This window comes from Cynara cardunculus, assembly GCF_001531365.2.
Source record: "Cynara cardunculus var. scolymus isolate 2C chromosome LG 12, CcrdV1, whole genome shotgun sequence".
Taxonomy (NCBI): domain Eukaryota; kingdom Viridiplantae; phylum Streptophyta; class Magnoliopsida; order Asterales; family Asteraceae; genus Cynara; species Cynara cardunculus.
The window spans coordinates 12336291-12360704 of record NC_037539.1 but is presented as its reverse complement, the minus strand read 5'-3'; the positions used below and the strand labels follow the sequence as shown (position 1 = coordinate 12360704).

Here is a 24414-nt window from a genome sequence, read left to right as displayed (position 1 = left end):
TATATATATATATATATATATATATATATATATATACCCACCGGTTCAAGCATTCAAGCGCCAAATCAGGAAAAACACAAGCAGAGACACAGTTGCAGACAGCGGGAGGTCAAGGTTTCTTCTCTCGGCCGCTCTTCTATATATCAATTTCCTATCGATTGCTGTTAATCGCTGGTTGAATCTGATTGACTCGCGATACGTTTCTGTTTGAAGCATTGGATCATGAAAATTGCAAATTATATAGTAGATCTCGAGAGCATTTGGGAAGTTTGGCTATGTTAAAATGCAAAATTTGATCTGTATGCTGAGCAAATTAAACTTGTTAATCTGCCATTATTCGTAATAATCAAAATCAATTGCTACATCCGTGGTTTGATTGAAACCCTATGTATTTCAATGTTTTATCCTGTTTAGTTTCATTATATAATTCGACAAGTGGCCTCTGATTTCCAGATTGTTCCCTAGACTCTAGAGTAACTGGTGTTAATTTAGCTATTGGAATGCGTACGTCATTATAACTTGTTAGGTAGAGTTGTTTATGACTAACTTTCACATAAGTGATATAGATTATAGGTACTTGCCTGCTGCAATTAAGGCCTGATGGCAATGTATATTCTATTACCAGCTACATCTTTTCTAGTCCCGCAAAAAACTAACATGAAGAGACTTTTTGGATACAATAGTGCTGCTCATAAAAAAAACTGCAAGTTTGTTTTCATTATTTCTTTTTTTACAGTTGTTTCTATCATTTTATATTGGATGAATTTTTCTAAACCTACAACCTATCAGTCTCTGTAGTTATGTATTGAAGTAAATAACATATAGTCAATCTGCTATGTGCCTATGCAGATGTCAAAATCAGGGAAAACAGCAACTCCAGATGTCAATTCAAAAGAGAAAAGTTCACTGCTAGGTAAGGAAAGAAGTCCTTGACCTTACTCATAGGAATTAGTTGACAATTTTTAAGAATTTTTTCTTTTAATATAGCCAACAGATGAATTTTGTAAATTTACCGGTACATTGACATCTTAATAAGCATCTGTTACAATCATGCAACTTGTGGGCATAAATGAGGGGCTCAGTAATGTTTTTGGTTCAAATGCAGATATTGATATTGGAAAAGACTTTCTTAGCTCATGGAAGTCTATGTCTGCGGCAGACAATGGAATGGATTTTGACTTCGGACCAACTGCCAAAGGCAAGAAAAAGGATTTTAAATTTGACAAAATGTAAGTGTTGCAAAGCCTCGAAGTTGCATATTTACTTGGATACTAGCTTGGAAACTGTTACTTTTTGCTAATCTGGAGAAACAACTCAAACTTTGTATCTGGATTGAATACATATGTACTGTTAATTAAAAAAATAGATCAGATTCTTAACATCCCAATTTTGGAGTTCTCTCTTAACTCCAGAATTCTGTATAATAATTTCCTGCAACTTCCATGATGTGACTTTTTTTCCAGGGATCCGGATTTCTATCTTGATGCTGATTTTGACAAGTTATCATCTTTTAAGATGGACATGTCTGATCTTGATATATCTTCTCCACCAAAGAAACCTGGAAAATCAAAGGGAAGGTCTAAAGAAACATCTTCTGGTGGAGAACGTAGAGCGAAAAGAGATAGCTTTGCATTCCCATTTGATTTTGAAGAGTTAGTTCATACAATCATATTGGACATTTTTCTGTATCAAACAATAAATATGTCAACATATTGTTTTTAAGTCACTTGGTCTATGTTTTTGTAGGTTTGCAGATTTAGATTTTGAGCTGACAAAGACAAAGATAGATGAGAAGTCCAACAAATCTAAAGATAAGGAAAGACACTCAAACATAAGTGGCAGTGGAGTTTCTGGAGACCTTTTGGCTAAAGATGTTGATGCATCAGAGGATGATAATATATCATCAAAGCATCCAGCATCACTGGGTGCTGCCATTTCGAAGATTGATGCTCAAATGGATAAGATTAAGGATTCTGATCCCAGAAATGAGGATGAACACTTGAAATCTGTACTAGACCTAAAACCTTCAAATGCTGAAGAAAAGGAGATGCATAAACCTATTTCAACTCAGGAGATGATTTCATGTAGTGTTGAGGAACCTGTACAAGAATCTCACCCATCAGAGAAGAGACCTTTTCCACAACCTCATGCTCAGCAAGTTGCTCAAGATTTATATGATCACTCTTTAGTTGATAGTGTTTCTACTGAGGTTACTATTTCAGACGTGCAACAAGAAGAATTCAGAACTGTGGTTAGAACAGTTAGCTTGAGCACAGGGGCAGAGCAAAATAGTAATGTGAGGCATGTTGCTGAATTGGTTCCTACTAGAAATTCATCATTTGAAAATTCATCAGCACATATGAATTCACAAAGTCAAAAGGGTGAAATGTGTATGGATGATAATCTACATATTGGCAATATCGATGGTGATGACACAAGAAAAGCTGATTCCCATCTTGAGAGTTCCATGACGCCTGGGATAGAGAATTTTGCTCATAATGAAATGATTGATAAGAGGAATGGAGATTCAGTTTCGAAACTTCATATGGGCTCACTGGACAGGTGAGACTTTCTATTTATTTCTGCTAGATATTAGCTGATATGTGAGTAATGTTTGGACTTTGGACTTACCTTTCTTGGTGAGAAAATTTGCAGTCAGTCTCATTCACAGATTAAATCAATAATACATTTGACCTCCATTAAAGGAACTATTTGGAATCTGGATTTGCAAATATAATTACAAAATTTATAGAGCATTAGATTCAGGAGTTTTCCCATTGCCAGACCACGAGTACATCCCCCCCTCCACCCCCACCCCCTCTCCTGTTGGGGCATAATAGGCTCATTTTGGTATGGTTTTAGATTCAGGAGTACTGGATATCTGCTTGAATTTAAGAATGTGTTTTATCTGATAGGCAAAGCCCTTCACCTTTATGCTAGGCATTGATGTAACTATATTTCTGATCTTATGCAGTGGAACAGCAATTGATGAGTTGGTATCAGAAAAAGGAAGAGAGAATATTCGTAGCCGTTCAAAATATTTCATGAGACAAAATAGAGGCGAATCTGAATTGCAGCAAGCATCAGTCTCTAGGACAAAACTCATCTCTGTTGGCAACAAAAAAATGAGCACCTTACCAAATAATCCTGCACTTGAAAAAAGGTGAGACATTCTTTTAGTTCAAGTAACTTTATCAAATATTATGAAGAAGAAAACCCAATTCAAGACTTTTACAGGGAGAGAGATTCAGAAAGTGTAGAATCTGATAGCAAAATTACTGGTGTATCAAGGTCACCACCCAAATTGCTTAGCAGAGACATACCTGTTCAAACTGAAAACACAGAGACAGGTCGTGTAAAAGGCCTTGATGATACTCGGTGAGACGTTGGTACTTTAAACAGAATTTTATTACGTGTCCCATAGGTCTTAAAGAAATTTCGATGCTCCTTGAAACATTCTGGCCTTAGGAATGTTTCTAGGGGAAGTAAAACAAATCCATTAATTCATTTCACATTAATTACAGGCAGTGCTTGAATGCTGATGATATTGAACCCAGAAACGAACCAAAGGTGATCACAGTGGCACATGATATTGGTCCAAGCAAGGAGGAACCCGTGTCAAGGTGATGTGACCAAAAAATTCGAACATATTAATGCACTCAGGTTTGGTATCTTATATTTGAATTTTTCTTTCTGCTTTAAACGTTTATCTCAACCAACTTTGTATATGGACCCTCCAGAGATGCTGGAAGCTTACAGTTGGATGCTTATGAGATTATGTTCTATAGTAATAACTTGAATAAATAATCAAATGCTTTAGAGTGGATGTTCTTTCTGTAGTAAAATGCCTTCTTATTAGCTTGCTAAAATATAAGAACAATATTTGTATTCTAATTAAGAATATCGATTACTTTTAAGTAATTGATGGAAATCTGGAAAAGGAAACACACCCAATAATCTTTAGGGATTTTTTTCTTCAGGTCTGATGTCCATCCATCCAGTTCAAGTCAACTGTCAAAAAAGGATCTCTCACAGAATGGCCTAAATCCTGGGCTTCAAATGACAAGCATGACATCTCGTAACATGAGCAAAATTGTTGTAGAAAAGAATAGGATTTCCCCTACTAAAGCTGAGATGAGGACATCTGAAGTTTCGAATCTAAGGGTTTCTAGGTAGGATGTTAAATTTGTACATTCTTTTTCCTCCCTTGATCTTTCTCTGTCTATCAAACATATTTAAATAAATTTTAGCGGTCACCATCCATTTTTTAATGTAGAGCTACAGAACAGAAGTTAAAGCCACTCAATTCCTTGTTACCAAAGGGTTTGACATCCATGAGAAACAAGGAGCAAGGAAACATGGTGTTCAAGAGGAACCCTTCTGTTGACACAAAGAAACAAACACCATCCTCTCCAACCCTGAAGCGTAAAACATATGAGGTTCCTTTTTCTTCTTTTAGTCCTCTCTCTCCTAAAAAGGGGATGCCTCATGCACCAGCCCTCCTTGGCTTTGCAAGTGTTGGGAAGGAGGTCTTTGTATGCTGTCTTTCCCTGGATTTCTGCAAAAAATACTATTTGATACTCAAATTATTGGTAGTATGGTGTGTTCGGTAGGCGGATGGGACTGGGCAGGATTGGATGGGACAGGACTGGATGGGCGAGAGTGAGGCAGGGCAGGCTGTTGAAAGAATAGTGAAAGGTTATATGGTTTTAAAATTTGACATGGGTAGTTTAGTAATTTATTCATTTTGTCTCACCTCCCAGTTTCTTGTTCCACCTTTTCTGGTAGGACAAAATTTGCCACTCAGGTCATGTCTTGTCTCTCTTTGTTTAATGTCGTGCCAAACATGGGACAACACGTTTTTGTAGCGTCTTGTCTCGTTCTATCCAGCGTACCAGACACATAAAGACCTCTTCCTTTTCCCTTGTATCCAATAACAACATATTGTACCACTTCTTTTGTCATCAAGTCAATTTGCTTGGATACAAGATTGCGAAACTTAAGTTGCGCATACTCAAGTTTTATCATGATTAATTATGCAGGATTCTTCAGAAATAGCAAGATTAACTCCATTGAAACGTCTCTCTGCATCACCGTGCAGGTCCCATCATGCTAGTAGCTTTATTCGTACTTCTGTTTTTTTTTACTTTAATCTTGTCTAAAAGATGTTCACTGAAAACCAGCAAAGATATCAGAGCATCCGCAAAAAAAGTTGTTGACGAACAGGTAGTCCTGCTAGAATATTTGTGGATTCCTTCCAAGACGGCATGAATGATTAGTTTACACTTTTTGGCTTTCTTAATTTTAGGTTTGCAACCATGCGAATGTGGCAGATGAGAAGTCCCCTGGGCATGATGTTTCTCTAACAGAAATGGACATATCTTCTGCAATAGAAAATGACGGCAATGTTGAAAAGGCCGAGGCATGTTCTAAAGAACTTGAAGATGTAAGTATGGACTCTTTTTATTATGCTAATCATCATGTAGAAGTGTAGATTGAGATTCAAATACAAACCGTGTAATTGTTACAAACCGTACAAACCAAATCTGGACCCTTGATTTTGTTTATTTTGAAATATAAAGGCGAATATTTAATCAGTTAAACATGAGGTTGAGAGTAAATTTAGGAACCGATTTGATCTACACCGTTGATCATCCACACATACGGTTGAGATTGGTTTGTATTTTAAACTCTTTCTACAAGTGTATTATGAGAATATGTGGAATCCCATTAGATTACACTCCAAGAGAGCCCTTGAGGAGAGAAGGGAGGTTGCTACATATATTGATGAGATGAGAAATGGTCCAAGTCTAGCTGGTGTAAGGCCAACTTTCTTCGAATGCTTGACCGCTTCTTTCTCATATCTTGGCCATTTCGAGGGTGGGCCATGGATATCATCGGAAAGATCTATCCCCCGTCACACTTGCTATATCCACTAAGGCTTCATCCCACTTCACGAGACTCTAACAGGCAGATTTCTGGTGTCATCAGTATCCCTGTCCCCTCCTTGTCTTACCAATTAATTTATTTAATTCAATCATTTCATTATTTCTCCTCGATAAATGGATGATGCAGCTTTACGTGATTGTGGACAAAGAAGGGACAGGAAAATTTGGACATCAGATTTTTATCCCTAACAGGCCTCCAATGGAGGCTAGACAGATATAGAATGACCTAGAGTGTCGAGAGGGGGTTGACGAGTACAACTTACCCTAGTCTTGAGTGGTAGACCTAGGTTTCGTACCATGTGAGAAAGATTGGAACCTCGTTAGATTACTCTCAGAAAGAGGCCTTGATAAGGGATTGGAGTTTCAACATATAATGCAATAAATGGTTCAAGTCTAGCCGACGTGGGACTTTAATGTGTATCATTCTGAAAACCTCTATCTGGTGATTCAAACAACTTGCCAAAGGAGCAGAAATTAATTGTAGACATGTTTTTGCGATACAGATCTGTAATGTGCTGAAAAAGAAGCATGAGGAGGCAAAGGATATGCTTGTTCGAGCTATTGTCAACAACAACAATCTCCTGATGCTCAACCATCCAATCTATCAAGATAAAATATCCTTTCTTAGCTTTCATCTTTCTTTTACCTTCCTATATGTTGGAGATCATGGTTGCTCATACCTTCCATTTCAAAAAGAGGTACAATTTGTCTTTAGAATCAAACAAACTGCTTTTCCAATTTCAAAATTAGCATGCATTGTTTTTGGAAAACCCGAAAACCACACCTTCGGGGCTTGTACGTTTTCTGCATGCATTTGAATGCACCCTTGGTAGTTATGCACGACACTAAATTATGACTTCAACTTGGGTCATGTTAGGCAACCAAAAGGTAACTAATTTTTTGAGCTTATTGAAAAAACCATGTTTGGTTGGTCATAAGTTAACTTTTCCAAGTAGCGTTTTAATAAGCTACAAGGGTTTTTTTTTCCAATTATGCCCCTTATATTTTTTTTTCAGCATATCCATTTAGGTTATTTTACGTTGTCATCTAACTTACTAACTAGTTTTTACCAAACAACCCTACCTTAGTAGCTAACAACTAGTTTTTAGTTATCAGTCAGTTTGCATTGCTTATACAAACCTAACAACAAACAATTTTCCATCTGTAGGTTGTAGTCTTTTATAGAATTTTACTGCTAATTCTTTTATCTATTTCAAAGCACGAATTTGGCTTTGATTGTTTAGAACGAGGGGGAGTATGGGATTATGATTGTTCAAATCCTTAATAAATTCGATATGTTCGCATGGTTCAGAAATTTGCCGCGTTGCTTATGCATGATTAGCTTCAAATTTGAACCTGCTTAAGCTAGAATTGAAACATGTCATATAAGATTCTTCCCGAGGCGAAATGGTGTTTCCTTTCAAGTTCTTGTGATTATACAGCAAGAGTGTCGGTTTGCTTGTGGTAAAAGACTGCCACGCTGTGAAGATCGCAGGTACGTATTCACATTCACAATTCTTTTTGTTGCCCTTTTATCTTTTCATAAGAACTTTAGCTATAAGGAGTACTGTGAATGCTGAACAGTGCGTAAAGTGGTAGATGACTTGTCACTCATTATTCATTTCTTGTTTGCTCAGATTTTTGTTAGAAAATGCCTAGATGTTGACGTGTCACGAGGTTAGTCCCGACCGAGCTTGTTTCTAGAACTCGCCTCGGTCCAGAACATGCTTCAACCAAAAAGAGGTCTATGTGGCTAATCAACCATAGCTTCTTGGTGGATCTAGTGCCAGTCCAATCCTAAGCCCTACTTTGGAACAAGACTTTTTACCCATCTCTATAAACATATATTATAAGAAAAATATCATTAATTACAATCAAATAAACTAAAATTAGATAAATATCAAACTTGGAGGACCATATTGTAATAAAAGTACTTCAATCCTTCAACATTGACCGGTAGTCAATAGAACATCAACTTTGGTATCATACAGATCACCAACACCAAAAAATAATGTAAAGTTTGATGTTCGGTTGGAGTGAATTGGTGTTAAGAATGGTGCAAAAATAGGATTTGGAGTGGAGATGCTTTTCATGAACTTAAAGATTGATAAACATATTAGAGGTGTCATAACAAATCAAACAAACCCAATATATCCTACTAGAATTAGAGGTGGAATACAAATTTTATACATATGAAACTCATTTACAGCCAACTGTTCAACAATTTATTACGTTATCCATGGGACAAGAGTCATTGTGTGGTTGAATACGCCGTCCAACCACGTACGGTTGTTGAATCTCTATCGTAGATTTGCTTTTCTAATACCTGTAGACCGTTGGGTGCAAATGATTCACAACCCCCCTGTATTCTACAGAATCAAAAGGATAGTAATAAAAATTGACCCATTATATACTACGCATACTCCATGCTACCAAACTTTTCCATCTCCCCCCGGAAACCAATAACCGCATTCGCTTGGAGATACAACAACACCTTGAACCCATCTTTCTTTCCCTGGCTTGCCTCTGAATAAGGCAAGAAGAAACACGGTTCAACGCTCCCGAGAAGGTTCCTTGAGAGTGGTATGACCGTGACGGGACCTCCCCAGCCGAAGTCAACCGTTGAATGGCCCAAGTGCCTCCAGTCAGTAAATGCACTAACCCTTTTGCCAGCATTGATCCCTTTTTCGTAATTTAGCTCTTGGAAATCGATGAACGAGTGGACATACTCGTTGGTGGCATTTCTCTTGCTCTTTTTGATCATTTCGGCAGTTTCCCAAATGGGTCTCTCCGTCAGTTCTCCGGCTGTGAGTTGTACGTACATTGGAACGCAGCCGTTCCCCCAATAACCGGCTGGCAGTGGGGGCTTCACCAGCTTCCTTATGTTGATTGCGTATGCAAATTTCACCTTCTCTTCTCTAGGAAATTTTGAGGCTTTCACCCTGTTTTCATAAACGTGAAGTAAATTTTCTTAATTTGGAAAATTGGAGTGAAAACATTAAATTCAATTATGTTCTATCGCAATTATATCAAGGCCATGTTTGCAGCCTAAGCTAGTTTTGAATTTTAAGGCTTGTTTTTTCTTATGCCTTATTTTTTTTTAATTATCTGTATTTTATGCTATTATTTAATTTATCATAAACTAGTTTACACTTATCTAACACCAAACATAGTTTTTATTTTTAGTTTAAATTAAGCTAAACAAAATAAATTGTTTGTCGAATTTATTAACATGATTTGGCATTTTATAATTCTTAACGAAATCATTTCAAACTTAAAATTGAAAAACAAATAGGTTTGAAATTCGAATTCACTTACCTTGCTTGCCATAGAAAAGCTCCCAAAGCTTCAAAAGTGGTGAAGCTCAAACCGGACCGTTCTTGAAGTAAAATTTTAAACCGGTCCAACCACTCATCTTTCACATGAAAGCACTCCCTAACCACCTTTTCATCCAACTCCGAGTAAGGCACAAAGTCCTTATCCAAACATAAAACCTCTTCAATTGGAAAGACAATTCTAGCCGGTTCTCTAGGTCCCAGCAACTTTGATCGGTCCCAAACCGGTTCAACCGTCACCTCACCCGCCCCTCGAGCAAGCTCAGCCATAGCATTGAAAAATAAGGTTGCCCCAAGCCCATCACACAGCACATGGTGCACCGATGCTCCGAGTGTATACCCGCCACAACTAAACCGGGTCACCTGTAACATCAACGGATGGGTCAGCCGGGTTTGTTGATCCGGGTTTGGAACTAACAACTCAATGAATTCCTCATCTGCATCGTCAAGGTAGCTGACGGAGCTCAATGGAGAGTCGACGGTGGCTGGAATGACCGTGACTCCGCCGCCAACCTTGCAATGGAGCTCAAACCGGCCGTCGAATTTGCGGCGGTGGAGAGAGCCGGTGTATGGGTAGTATTTGACGAGGGCGGTGGAGAGAGCGACGGTGATTACATCAAAGGGGTGGGGATGATGGTGGTTGGCGGCAGCGTAGGCTCGGACGTAACGGAATGGAACATTCATGTTGCGATCGGTATCGAGGTGGGAGAGGGGGAGGATGTGGTCATCGGTGAAGGGTTGCTGAGAGGGGTAGACGGTGGTGGGTTGTGAGATTTTGACATCCATGGTGGTGGTTAGTACGTAACGCTGGTGATGATACATACAAGGTAGGTGCCACCCACTTTCCAAAACTCGAAATGTAAAAGCCTTATAAGATAGAGGCTACGTAGGAGTTAGGACAAGGGACGTGGACATTTAGGCATCGTTCGGCAACAATTTTATTTCTTGCTTTTCTTTTAAATGTTATATAAAAACTTTACGTAAACAACTTTTAATATTTTTAAAAATAACTACAAAAATTATATATTTTTTTGTGAGGTTTTCATAAGTTTATATCAAGTTTAAATAATAATATAAATTAGAGATAAAAGTATATATTGATTTTACATGTAATATGAAAAATCCATTTCACTTTTACATGTTCTCAATCAAACATATAATTACTATTTCATACTTCTTTTTAACACTTCCATTATAATTAATCAAAGAAATATTCTACGGTTATGAGATAATGGTTGAATTTGGAGGGATGGATCAGGCATATGAGAAGAGGCATGAATCATGCATATCTTCAAGTATAAAATCATATATAATTTAATATTTTTTATGTAATTTTTTTTTTGTTTGAATCCGATATACATCTGTAACTTGTTAACATGTTTGATGATTTTTCACAAAACATACCGTATGCAGATAGAGGCCTGCATTAGAGCAATGTCTAAAGACGAAATTTGTCCCCATTTATGATGTAGTATTAGAAGTTGTTTAATGGATGCCGTTATCTAATTGATTTCAAGCATATAAAATCAAATGTGGTGGGTCATGTTCATGAGAAACAAAATGTTGGTGAACAGGTGAAGGAAAGATGGATGGATGTAGTATAAATAATTGGTACTTATACATTTTTAGGGGCCGTTTACCAAACGTAAGCGTTTATCAAGTAATATTACCTCAATGCATGAATATGATAAAGACCAAGAATCTTACCGGGTAAGAGTGAAACAAGAACCAAAAGTCTTAAACTCTTACCACGGTAAGCTCTTACCGGGTAAATTCTTGCATACGATGTCGTTTTGGTGGACTAAAATCTTACCCGGTAAATAAATAATAGTGTTAAATTTTACCAGTAAGCACTTACCGGGTAAGTGTTTGGTAAACGACCCCTTACATATAATCTTTTGTTGGTAGTTTTTTTAATTGTTTTTTACGGTAAATATAGATAAAGATAAAAAAATAGATTAATTAATAACAAATGACAGGTTTATTAACTGTTTTTTATGGTAAATGTAGGTAAAAGATCCAAGATAAATAAATTACTTAACAATTAATTATTATAAAAACTGAAGCTAATAACGATAAATAAAAAGGATTTTGGATTTAAAAAAGCATAAAAGGCCCAATCTTTGACCCATAACAAACTCATAATCTAAGCTTTAGCCCATTTTGTTAAGTTACGAAAAAAATGGACATAGATTACAAATTCCTATTGTTCCAACTTTCAACTTCAATTTTCCATCGATTTACATCATTTTAAAAATAGACAACTATAATTCAAAAAGAATTATTTTAATCAACTTCTACATTTTAAAGACTACAACATTAAATATTATATTAAAATATTTTATTTTAAAATAAAATATTTTTTTCTCTCATAAACATTTAATTTCAAGGTTTCTTATTGGTTGAAAACAATAAACAAATGTTTCTCTCTCATGATAATCATTTTTGGAGAGTTTCCTAAATTTTTGAGATTAGCAATGCATGTCACATGGCTCTGAGGGGACTAAGGAATTTTAATGTATATAGAACGTAGACGGGCTTGGCCCTTTAGGGCGCGTTTGGTCTCGACCATTGAATTTGAAAATAATAACACTTAGAAAAGAAAATATTTGTTTACCTTAATTTACAAGGAATATATCCGATGAACTTCATCTATAGGATATAGTTCCAATTTGGTAACATCCGAACCTTAAAGTCTTAGGTCTCGAATGTACCTCACCAGATCCCTTATGTAAAGATTGTGAAACCAACTCTTGTATCTCTTGATAGTTTTTCATCCGATTAAAGAAATCCAAAGACCACTTAAAGCTTAAAGATTCTTGTTTCATTTTTTTCACCAAGTGTTTTAGTATCAGATGAAAGCACCTTTATGATGTTTCTATAGCTAGAAAATAAGTCAATATCTTATATTTCAGAATAAAAAAGATATGATTTTTACTTGTAAAAGTCTTGTAACTATTTGTATTGGTCCAAGAGAAAATGCCTTTAACAAAATCGAAGATTAATTGAAGTAAGTTCAAAATCATCACCAAACCCGATTGGTTTGTCATCTATCCAAAAAGAAGATCAATACAAGATAAAAGCCAACTAATAATCTAACAAATACTATTACTATCAAGTCGGATTTGAAATACAAACTTGTCCAACAAGTTTGGCTCACAAGTCTCCTGTTATAATTTTATTAACTCATAATTTATTTTTTACAATAACTTCATAAATTATAATTTTATTACATTACCGCTATGTTGTTATCTAAAGTTACTTTCCTGTTAATGTATTTTTTAATATCATTGTATTGTAATATATATAAATACTAGATTCGATCCCGTGTATTACACAGGGTAATTTGAAAAAATTAAATCATGTCAGCAACTTATCTTACATATATGAATGATCATTGAAAGTACGATGCTACTTCAGACTTGAACTCTTGAAATAACTCAGAAGTATAACTCTGAAAAATAACTCTGAAAAATGACTATTCAGACTTGAATTTAGAAACGAAACTATATCAATAATTAGTTAAAATGAAGTTAACCCTAAAATAAAATTAAATTTAGAAATGAAACTATATCGGTAAATTGAATTTAAACTTAGAAGTAAATTTAGAATAACTATTCAGACTTGTACTCTTGAAATAACTTTGAAGTATAACTCTGAGGAATGACTTCAGACTTGTACTCTTGAAATAACTCTAAAGTAAAACTCCTCAGACTTCAGAGCTCTGTATAAGCAAGCTAGAAGCTCTGCATGCACTATGCAGAGGCTCTACATGCACTATGCAAAGGCTCCGCATGGTGCTCTGCATGGTGCTTCGTCTAAAAAAGAAGACTTCAGAGTTTAGGTGAACTAACTCTGGAGAATGACTATTCAGACTTGTACTCTAAAAATACTCTAAAGTAAAACTCTGAAAAGTAACTCTTCAGACTTGTACTCCTGAAATAACTCTGAAGTATAAAATCAATCCCACTAAATCAGAGTTTAGATTTCTAATTCTGAAAAAAAAAAAGACTTCAGAGTTCAGACTTCTAAGTCTAAAAAAAAAAGACTTTAGACTTCTTTTTCTAAGTCTAAAAAAAGATTTCAGAGTTTAGACTTCTAAGTTTGAAAAAGAAGACTTCAGAGTTCAGACTCCAGAGTTCGGGTAAGCTAAGTTTGAACAAGCAGACTTCAGAGTTCAGGTGAACTAACTTTTTAGAATGACTCTTCAGACTTGTACTCTTGAACTAACTCTGAAGTATAACTCTAAAATATGACTTCAGACTTGTACTTTTGAAATAACTCTTAAGTAAAAACTCTGAAGAATGAGTTCAGACTTGTACTATCGAAATAACTCTGAAGAATGACTCTTGATACTTGAATTTAGAAATGAAACTATATCAGTAATTAGTTAAAATGAATTTAACCCTAGAATAAAATTGAATTTAGAAAATGAAACTATATCAGTAAATTGAATTTAAACTTAGAAGAGCATATGTGTCAAATCTGAAGAAGAATTCTGAAAACCTTGAGTTCAGAGTTATTCAAATACCCAATATCTTTGAAAAAGACCCCATGGTAAAGTTTTCATCACCAATCAAAAGCAAGGTCAACCAAAGGCCCTCTAGTCAACCAGAGCTTCTAGTTCGTCTATCCAGAGCCTCTGGTTCGTCTATCTAGAGTTGTAAAAATTTAAAATAATTAAAGACTTTGAGTTTCAATTACAACCAGAGACCCTCTGGTTAAACATGAAGATCAACCAGAGCCCCTCTGATTCCTTTATGATGGATTGGAATATTTTTCCAAGGTTCAAATAAACAACCAGAAGCAAAGACATCCAGAAGCCAGACTAACCAGAGGGGCTCTAGTTTACAAGACCAAGTCTAAGTTTTAAATACTTGTATTGAAAGTATAGATAAGTTTATTACAAAACTTGTACTCTTGAAATTACTCCGAAGTAAAACTCTTCAGACTTCAAAGCTCTTTATTGGCAAGCCAGAAGCTCTGCATGTACTATGTAGAAGTTTTGCATGGTGTTATTTTTAGAAAAGAAGACTATAGAGTTCAGTTGAGCTAACTCTGAAGAATGACTCTTCAGACTTGTACTCTTGAAATAGCTCTGAAGTATAAAATCAATCCCATTAAATCAGAGTTTAGACTTCTAAGTCTGGAAAAAAAGACTTCAGAGTTCAGACTTCAGAGTTCAGACTTCAGAGTTTGGGCGAGCTAAGTCTGAAAAAAAAAGTCTTCAGAATTCGGGTGAGCTAACTCTAAAGAATAAATCTTTAGACTTGTACTCTTCAGAATTGTAGAAGACTTCAGAGTTCAGACTTCTAAGTCTGAAAAAGTACACTTCATACTTTTTTTTCTAAGTCTAAAAAAAAGATTTCAGAGTACAGACTTCTAAGTTGAAAAAGAAGACTTCGGAGTTCAGACTCCAGAGTTCGGGTGAGCTATGTCTGAAAAAGCAAACTTCAGAGTTCGGGTGAGCTAACTCTGAAGAATGACTTTAGACTTGTTTTCTTGAAATAACTCTGAAGTAAAACTTTTTCAGTAAATTGAATTTAGAATAAAATGAAGTTAACCCTAAAATTAAATTGAATTTAGAAATGAAACTATATTAGTAAATTGAATTTAAACTTAGAAGTAAACACCGTTTTTTTTTCCGAGAATCAGTTACCGTACAAATTAATTACCCAAGAATAAAATCAATTACATCCTAAATTAGTGGGATTGCTTGAATAAGAGGACACATGTCAATCAAATGAGTATAATTGAACTGTTAATGTAAATTGTGGCTAGATACGTTAAAATGAGTCTAATTGAACCACTAATGTAAATTATGTCTAGATACGTGTTTAGGTGGAAAACAAGAAAACCGACTCACCAGAAGACGACACGTGTCACCTATTTATTTATTATAAACTCGGTTCGATCCCTTGTATTACACGAGATAATTTGAAAAAATTAAATCATGTAAGGAACTTATCTTACAGAGTTCGGGTGAGCTAAGTCTGAAAAATCAAGCTTCAGAGTTCGGGTGAGCTAACTCTTTAGAATGACTCTTCATATTTGTACGCTTGAAATATCTCTGAAGTATAACTCTGAAGAATGACTTATCAGATTTGTACTCTTGAAATAACTCTGAAGTAAAACTCTAAAGAATGACTCCAGACTTGTACTATTGAAATAACTCTGAAGTATAACTCTGAAAAATGACTATAGAGACTTGAATTTAGAAATGAAACTATATCAATAATCAGTTAAAATGAAGTTAACCCTAGAATAAAATTTAATTTAGAAATGAAACTATATCAGTAAATTGAATTTAAACTTAGAAGAGCGCCTGTGTCAAATTTGAAGACGAAATCTGAAGACCTTGAGCTCATAGTTATTTAAATACCCAATATCTTTGAAAAAGACCTCATGGTAAAGTTTGCATTATACAGAGCAAGAACAACTAGAGCTCCTCTGGTTCTTAAGGACCAAAGCCCCTGTGGAATCACCAACCAAAAGCAGGCCAACCCAAAAGCAAGGCCATCAAAAGGCCTCTGGTCAACCATAACCTTTGGTTCGTCTATCCAGAGCCTCTGGATCAAAAAAATGTTAAATACTTAAAGAATTTGAGTTTCAATTACAACTAGAGACCCTCTAGTTAAACATGAAGATCAACCAGAGCCTCTCTGGTTCTTTTATGATGGATTGGAATAATTTTTCAAGGTTCAAATAAACAACCAGAAGCAAAGACATCCAGAAGCCAGACCAACCAGAGGGGCTCTGGCTTACAAGACCAAGTCTAAGCTCTAAAGACTTATCTTGAAAGTATAGATAAGTTTATTACAAAACTTGTACTCTTGAAATTACTCCGAAGTAAAACTCTTTAGACTTCAGAGCTCTTTATAGGCAAGCCAGAAGCTCTGCATGCATTATACAGAAGTTCTGCATGGTGTTCCTTTTGGAAAAGAAGGCTATAGAGTTCAGGTGAGCTAACTCTGAAGAATGATTCTTCAGACTTGTACTTTGGAAATAACTCTGAAATAAAACTCTAAAGAATGACTCTTCATACTTGTACTCTTGAAATAACTCTGAAGTATAAAATCAATCCCATTAAATCAGAGTATAGACTTCTAAGTCTGGAAAAAAAGACTTTAGAGTTCGGGCGAGCTAAGTCTGAAAAAAGTCTTCAGAATTCGGGTGAGCCAACTCTGAAGTATAAAACTAATCCCATTAAATCAGAGTTCAGACTTCTAAGTTTGAAAAAAAAGAGTTCAGACTTTAGAGTTCGGGTGAGCTAAGTTTGAAAAAAGAAGACTTCAGAATTCGGGTGAGCTAACTCTGAAGAATGACTTTTCAGACTTGTACTCTTCAGAATTGTAGAAGACTTCAGAGTTTAGACTTCTAAGTCTGGAAAAGAAGACTTCAGACTTCTTTTTCTAAGTCTAAAAAAAAGACTTCAAAGTTCAGACTTCTAAGTCTGAAAAAGAAAATTTCAGAGTTCAGACTCTAGAGTTCGGGTGAGTTATGTCTGAAAAAGCAAACTTCAGACTTCCGGTGAGCTAACTCTGAAGAATGATTTCAGACTTGTTCTCTTGAAATAACTATGAATTAAAACTTTTTAGTAAATTGAATTTAGAATAAAATGAAGTTAACCCTAGAATACAATTGAATTTAGAAATGAAACTATATCAGTAAATTGAATTTAAACTTAGAAGTAAGCACCATTTTTTTTTCAGGAATCAGTTACCACACGAATAAATTAACTAAAGAATAAAATCAATTGCATCCTAAATTAGTAGGATTGATTGAATAAGAGGACACCTGTCAATCAAATGAATATAATTGAACTGTTAATGTAAATTGTGTCTAGATACGTTCAATGAACCACTAATGTAAATTGTGTCTAGATACATGTTTAGGCGGGAAGATAAGATAACCGACTCACCAGAAGATGACTCGTGTCATCCAAGTTACTTATTTATTAGAGATGTGTGTGTGTGTATATATATATATATATATATATATATATATATATATGGAATAGTTTAAACAAGAACAACTTTATTTTACAAGAACGTAAGAACATCTTTTTACTATAGTCAATTACATATGATACATACGTGATACTGAATCAGAGACGGATACGACCTTTAGTGCTCCCTAGGTTATGGTGGAGGTGAGGCGGCCTATAGTGGTAATGGTTGTGGCGATAAACGGTGGTGGTTGGTGACCAACGACGGTTGTGGAGGAGGTTGTTGTAGTAGAGAAGGTAGAGGTGGGCAACGGTAGTAGTGGTAGTGGCGATGGACGGTGGTGGTTGTGGAGGTGACGACGAACGATGGTTGTTGGTGGTTGACGGTAATTATGGAGGTGGTTGTTGTAGAGGAGGAGGTGGTGGCCGACGATAACTACCGGTGGTTGACTGTGGCTACTGGTGGCGGCGACGTTCACGACTAGCTGTAATGACCACTAAAACAAATACTATATTAAGAGTATATTAAATGAGGGTTAATTGCAAATGTAGGACAGTGAGTTTTCTCTCATCGTGTCTTGTCATATCTCATTAGAGCTGTAAACGAACCGAACGTTCAACGAACCATTCGTGAACCGTTCGGCGGGAAGTTCGTTTATATAATAAATGAACGAACATGAACAATTTTTTTTTTTAATTAAACGAACGAACATGAACAAAAGTCTCGTTCGTTCATTTATGTTCATGAATGTTCGTTCATTTACGTTCGTTTATGTTCGTTTATATATTAATTTTAATATATAACTTTTATTTATTTAGTTTGAATTCAAATTTTAAAAAGCCTTTTAAGTATCGAGTCTTTTAAGTATTGGGTCTTTTGGTATATTAATGACAGTTGATGAATGGTGAATGTTTTGTGTATGTTTAAACTACGAATAATTTGTTGTGTAATAGTTAATTGAATAACAAGTATTGGTGTTCGTTTGTTTATGTTCGTTTAGATCTGTTCGTTTAGCATGTTTCTTTACGTTCGTTTAACCCGTTCGTTTATGTTCGTTTAATCCGTTCGTTTATGTTCGTTCGTTTAGCATGTTACCGAACGAACATAAATGAACACAAACACACCTGATTTCTAAACGAACGAACACGAACACAATTATTTTCGTTCGTTTACTGTTCGTATAATATATGGTCATGGTTTTAGTTATATCATGTAAACAAAAGGTTACCAATCGCCACGATTTTAATAACTGAACGTAACCATTGACATGAAATGACCACAAATGTAAATTTTGAGTGGCTATAAGTAGTCTATGGTCATAGTTTTAGTTATTCGTGTAACCAAAATGTTACCAATAGCCACAATTTTGACAATTAGCATAACCATATGTCATGAAATGGACACGGTTAATTAAAATTTGCGTGGCTATTAGTAGTTTATAGCCACAGTTTTGGTTATTATGTGTAACCAAAAGGTTACCGATAGTCATGGTTTTGACGATTTAGCATAACCATATGTCATGAAATGACCACGGTTAGTATAAAACATTTATGTGGCTATAAGTATCTACTGTCACAATTAAAATAAATACACGTGGCTATAAGGTAATCAATGGCCACCTTAAAAGCAAATCGTGTGGCCATAAGTAGTTTATGGCCATGATTTTAATTATTTTGTGTAACCAAAAGACAACACAATAGCCATGGTTTAAAAATTTAAGCGTAACTATATGTAATGAATTAACCACAATTAATATGAATTTATGTGGCTATAAGTAGTTTATGGCCACAGTTATGTGAAAAAAAAGCTTAACTACCAATTTTTTTAATAACATTATAGCCATGGTTTTTATGTTATAACATTATAAAATATCAAATGAAGACACACTTTAAAGATGGACAGACAATCAGACATGTCAAGCCCTAGTAAGGTTCTTTGCTTTGCATTAAATTAAACCAAAAGCAATGGTGGCTATAAAGGTCACCCTTGTCATTCATTGTTACTCACTCGTTTTGAAAGAATTTATTTGTGAGTGTTTCTTAGGCAAAACCGGCATCACCCTTTAAAGAACTTTCTTAGTTCTTCAAATCTGAAAGAGTATTTTCTTCGCCCCACTCTTTCAACGTTAACAACTTGTCACAGTCAGATTGTTTAGGATCACATGTCTTACCTTCCTAACTTCTGCAACGAATTTGTAATTCTTTGTTTTATACAAAATATAAAATATAAAAATTAAAAGTGAAAATCTATTGTGTTTGTATTCAACCCCCCTTGTACAAACACTTCCAATGTAAGTCATCATTTCCCAGGACTAACATGGATCTCGTGCATGTTACGTCCATTAGCCTATGTAATTGTGTATATATATATATATATATATATATATATATATTTTGTATTTGATCCCTAATGTAAAATAAAATAATTTACATTCTAATAACGTATCAGAGTCATAATATTCAAAACCTTAGATCTCTTGTGTGCTGCCATTGACCACAACCCTACAAAAAGCCCTAGCTGTCACCGCCTTTCTTTAAGGCCACCTTCACCAGTACCCTAGCGTCCCACCACTTTTAATTGCTTACCACCACCTCTTGCCATGGCTGGAGATTAAGTCCCACCACTCCCAAACCCCTTTCACACTGTTTACACCATTTCAAAAATCAAACAAAAGGTTCATGTATTTAAGGGTGTAAAAGTCAACGACTCATCCTGCTCCATGCCTTGGGATTCAAGGTACTTCAACAAATTGATGGTACACCTACCCCTCCTAAACCGACCCTCAACTACATCTTGTGGAAGAAGATCGATACAATCATCCTTCAATGAATATTTGTACATATATGTATGTATCTGTGTATGTATATACAGGGTACTCTCAGCTACGGTCTTGCTTTTAGACATTCTCAGAACACCATATAATTAATACCTCACTCTTGACATTCGCTTTCCCTTGTATAGCATGATTTAAGGGTGAATTCAAAGATTGCAATGTTCTGGGCCACGTCATTTTTGTTGTGGGTATTAAAGTAGATACACTTAAAATTGAAGCCATCGAGAAGTGGGAAGCACCGCAAACGCCAACAAAAATCCGTAGTTTCCTTGAATTAGCAGGCTATTACCGAAATTTATACAAGACTTCTCTCGTATTGCTATACCATTGACTGAATTAACAAAAAAGAATATGAAATTCGAGTGGCAAGAGGTGCAAGCTGAAGCATTACAAATGTTAAAAGATAAGTTGTGCAGCGCGCCAATTCTATCCTTACCAGATGGTACGAAAGATTTTGTAGTCTATAGTGATACTTCAAAACTGGGTTTGGGTTGCGTGTTGATGCAACGTGAAAAGGTTATCGCTTATGCCTCAAGACAGTTAAAAGAGCATGAAAAACAATGTTCTACTCATGACATGGAGCTGGTGGTTGTAGTCTTTGCTTTGAAGATCTGGAGACATTACTTATATGGAACTAACTGCTAAATTTTTACCAATTATAAAAGTTTGCAACATTTTTTCCATTAGCGAGAATTGAATATCCTGCCAAAGATGATGGTTGGAACTGGTTATTGATTATGGTTGTGAGGTCTTGTATCATCCACGTAAGGCTAATGTGGTAGTTGACGCGTTAAGTCGTAAAGAAAAGAGTGGTACGATTAAAGCTACAACCTTAAGGGCGGAATTATTGCCAAGCATTCACAAGGAACTGCAAAGTTTTTAAAGTGAAGCTGTGAAAGAAGATAAGATTAAGCAAGAGCGACTCGGCGGTTTATTGACTAAGCTAGTAAAAGACAGTCGAGAATTTTTGTGTTTCCAGAATAGAGTCTGGGTGCCACGTTATGGTAATCTCAGAGAGAGAATATTGAGTGAAGCTTACAAATCTTGTTTTTTCATTCACCCAGGTACGAATAAGATGTATCAAGATGTGAAACAATTCTACTGGTGGCCAGAAATGAAGAAATATATAGCGAGTCATGTTGAGCAGTGTATGACTTGCCTGCAAGTGAAGATAGAGCATCAACGACCTTACGGTAAGTTGTAGTCGTTAGAAATTCCAATTTGGAAATGAGATCACATTACAATGGATTTCATAACCAAGCTACCTAGAACACTGAAAGGCTTTGATGCTATATGGGTTGTTGCGGATTGATTATCCAAATCTGCTCATTTCTTACCAATGTAAGAATCATATTCTATAGATCGACTGGCAAAACTGTATATTGATGAAGTGATAACATGTCACGATGTTCTATTGTCAATTAATTCGGATCGAGATAGTCGATTCACGTCTATGTCTTGTGTGATAACTGGATCTTGGTTATCACCCGAGGTAATAAATACGTGATTATCTGATTAAATTTTGTAATAGCATGATAAATTGATATATTTGATCATATTCGTATGTGAAAATATATAACTAAAATGTGTTAGTATGCATGGAGTTGATATATATATATATAATGAATTATGTATATATATATATATATATATATATGAATGATGTGAATTTATATATATATATATATATATGTGTGTGTGTGCATGTACATGATTATGCATACATGAGTGAAGGCTGTGATAACCGCCTTACTTTATTTGGAAAATATAAAAAGGAGGTTGAGCCTCCATTGTAACCTTTTTACTATTTTGAGACACTCACTAACCGATTTCAGAGAAAGGAGATTTGACCGGATTCTTTTTGGAGCAAAGTGAATTCAAACTCATTTCAAAAGAATTTCAAGGTGAGTGGTTTTAAATGCTTAACTTCTCTTTGGAATGCATAATTAGTTGTATGAAATCTTTTCGTATAGTTGGAAGTTTAAATCGTAAGAGTGTTGTCCGGATTAGTCTTAAACCGGACAAGGGTTGGCGATTTAAGCCCTAAACCGGACAAGTGTTAAGTGGTTTAGTTTTTAAACCGGTCAAGCACTGAGCGATTTATGAATGTTGAGTATGTTAAACATTTTGGATGGAGAAGTAGGAATACGACTAAATGTTGACCGGATTATTTTAAATCGGACAAAAAGAGGACAGTGTTGTCTGGATTTGTTATCCGGACAAAAGTGTTGGAATTTATTCCAAGTGTTAAATCGGACGAGTCTTGGGCGATGTGTTGTCCGGACTTGGTAAACCAGCCAAGACTTGACCGGAGATGAAGTCCGGCCAAGTTTATGTTGACCGGATTTGTATTTATGCCTTGTGCATGGTTGATAAAATTGTTATTTTAACATAAAATGGGAATTTTGATAATTTTGAACTGATAATAATTCCATTGACTGCGGTCTATTTGGAATTGTTTTTGTGAAATGGTTTGATGAGAAAATAAGGGTGGCATATCAAGGAGAGGTGTACCATGGGATAAGGGTGGCATATCAAGGAGAGGTGTACATTTGGATATAAGGGTGGCATTTGTGTATGTGTTATGTAATATAACTCCTACTATTATTTCCTTTAAGATTACCGTGGTCTGGAATCTTTATTTCTTTGTGACTTAAAGGTTTAGGATCAGGGTTCTTATTGAAAAGCATAGTCTGGATGTTATTGAGGAAAAGATACCTGGTTTGGCCTGAAACTTTAAATTAACCTTATTTGATTTGAAAGGTTTAAAAGTGGCATCATGATAATCTGGTTAGTACAAACCTGTTTTGGATGTATTATTTGTAAGCAGAGAATTTGGCTTGAAAAGTCAAAGGTATTGGTACTATGCCCTTACTTGTTCATATATTTGTTATATTTATGAAAAGTTGTTTTACTTAAAAGTTTTGGTGATTATCACCCTGCAATGACTTAAATAGGGTAACTCACTAGACCTTTCGGTCTAACCTTTGTTTTGTGATTTTTAATATGTATTGCAGGAAGTGCTGAAGGTAAGGGAAAAAGGAAAATATGATAAATTCCCTGTATGTTTACCTGCATAAAGAATGGATGATGATATGTATAGTTTTGGTAGATGAACGTGGATTAGTACAAGAATTTATATTTTGAATTTTTGAACTATGTATTTTATATTGGTATATTCATGTATTAAGGGACCAATGTGGCGTACAACATGTATTTCTTTTATATGGAGTATGTGTTACATGCAATATGTGGTATGGGGTGTTACATCTTGGAAGATTTTTCAAAGAGAAATGGGTTCACAGATAAAGCTGAGTATGACTTATCATCCATAGACCGATGGCCAAAGTGAACGAACGATCCAGACGCTCGAAGATATGTTACGGGCGTGTGTTTTATTGATTTTGGAGGTTCGTGGGACAGCTATTTGCCTTGATTGAGTTCTGTTGGTCCCGTAAGGGTCTACAAGAAGATAAACAGTTTGTAGAAGGGGGGGGGGATGAATACAAACACAGTATTTTCAAATTTAAAATATATATTGATAGAGAAGATCAATACAGATTTTACAATATTGTTTGCGGAAAGATAAGGTAATAAAAACCTATCTAAACAATCTTTGGTTACACACAAAGATTTAGCAAATACAAGAAAAGAGATTGCTAAAAGAAAGATCCTTTACTTAAGCTGGAAGATGCTTGAAGTAAGAATAAGGTTAGAGAGAGATGGGCACTCTGTGCATGGAGAAGAAACACTTCTATTTATACCCAGTGTATTAAATGATCATTTAATGCAATATGGTAGGTTTAGAGTGCGTGTCAAAGCTTAAGAGGAAGGCTTGTCCTTTGCTACAGTGAATAGTACAAAAGCACTATTTCTGAGCAGACATCCTTACCTAAAGTTGGTGGACAAAGAGTCGACTAATCGGCTTCGTACCGTACTAACTTTTGGAAGGGTATGGGTTTGTCTTTTGTGTGCATAAGGACAAGACAACAACAACCGTGCTAAGCAAGCTTCCTTTGATCGCTGAATGCTGGAATGACCTGAAGGTCTCATCATCATTCGCTGAAGCTAGAACAGTCTTCACACATATATAGACAGGCTTGTAATCACTGAATACCGCTTCAAATCACGTACTCGGTCTCTAATCTTTAGTTTCAATCTTCGACGTTTGCTGAAGGTTATTTGGTGTGAGTGTTGTATTCTTGAAGTATTGTTGTCTCTGATAGATTTACAATGCAAGTTCTTCAGCGATCACTGAACATACTCAGTGAAGATCGCTGGAACTAAAAATACAGAAACACAAATACAACATGAAAGAGAAAAGGGATTATCATCAAATCACTGAGAGA

At 35.4% G+C, this 24414-nt stretch overlaps 2 protein-coding genes across 2 annotated transcripts; one reads left to right on the top strand and one right to left on the bottom strand.

Moving 5' to 3' along the window:
* The first annotated feature begins 849 nt into the window (after positions 1 to 849).
* On the top strand, positions 850 to 7290 carry LOC112523704 (uncharacterized protein At4g18490). Its single transcript, XM_025133388.1, has 14 exons — positions 850 to 913; positions 1106 to 1229; positions 1464 to 1652; positions 1747 to 2562; positions 3029 to 3163; positions 3238 to 3378; positions 3525 to 3623; positions 3981 to 4172; positions 4277 to 4458; positions 5053 to 5101; positions 5184 to 5226; positions 5309 to 5446; positions 6452 to 6567; positions 7251 to 7290. Exons 1-14 carry the CDS (start codon positions 850 to 852, stop codon positions 7288 to 7290), a joined length of 2328 nt encoding a protein of 775 aa, XP_024989156.1.
* Positions 7291 to 8127: 837 nt separating this feature from the next.
* Positions 8128 to 10069, bottom strand: LOC112523183 (spermidine coumaroyl-CoA acyltransferase). Its single transcript, XM_025132677.1, has 2 exons — positions 9267 to 10069; positions 8128 to 8890 (listed from the first exon to the last, which is right to left on the bottom strand). Exons 1-2 carry the CDS (start codon positions 10067 to 10069, stop codon positions 8362 to 8364), a joined length of 1332 nt encoding a protein of 443 aa, XP_024988445.1. The 3' UTR covers positions 8128 to 8361.
* Between the last annotated feature and the right edge of the window lie 14345 nt (positions 10070 to 24414).

Coding starts and splice junctions, on each gene's coding strand:
- LOC112523183 (XM_025132677.1), bottom strand. CDS start 10,069: ATGGATGTCAAAATCTCACAACCCACCACCGTCTACCCCTCTCAGCAA. Junction 8,891..9,266: donor GCTTTTCTATGGCAAGCAAG/GTAAGTGAATTC, acceptor TTATGAAAACAG/GGTGAAAGCCTCAAAATTTC.
- LOC112523704 (XM_025133388.1), top strand. CDS start 850: ATGTCAAAATCAGGGAAAACAGCAACTCCAGATGTCAATTCAAAAGAG. Junction 1,230..1,463: donor GATTTTAAATTTGACAAAAT/GTAAGTGTTGCA, acceptor CTTTTTTTCCAG/GGATCCGGATTTCTATCTTG. Junction 1,653..1,746: donor TTCCCATTTGATTTTGAAGA/GTTAGTTCATAC, acceptor ATGTTTTTGTAG/GTTTGCAGATTTAGATTTTG.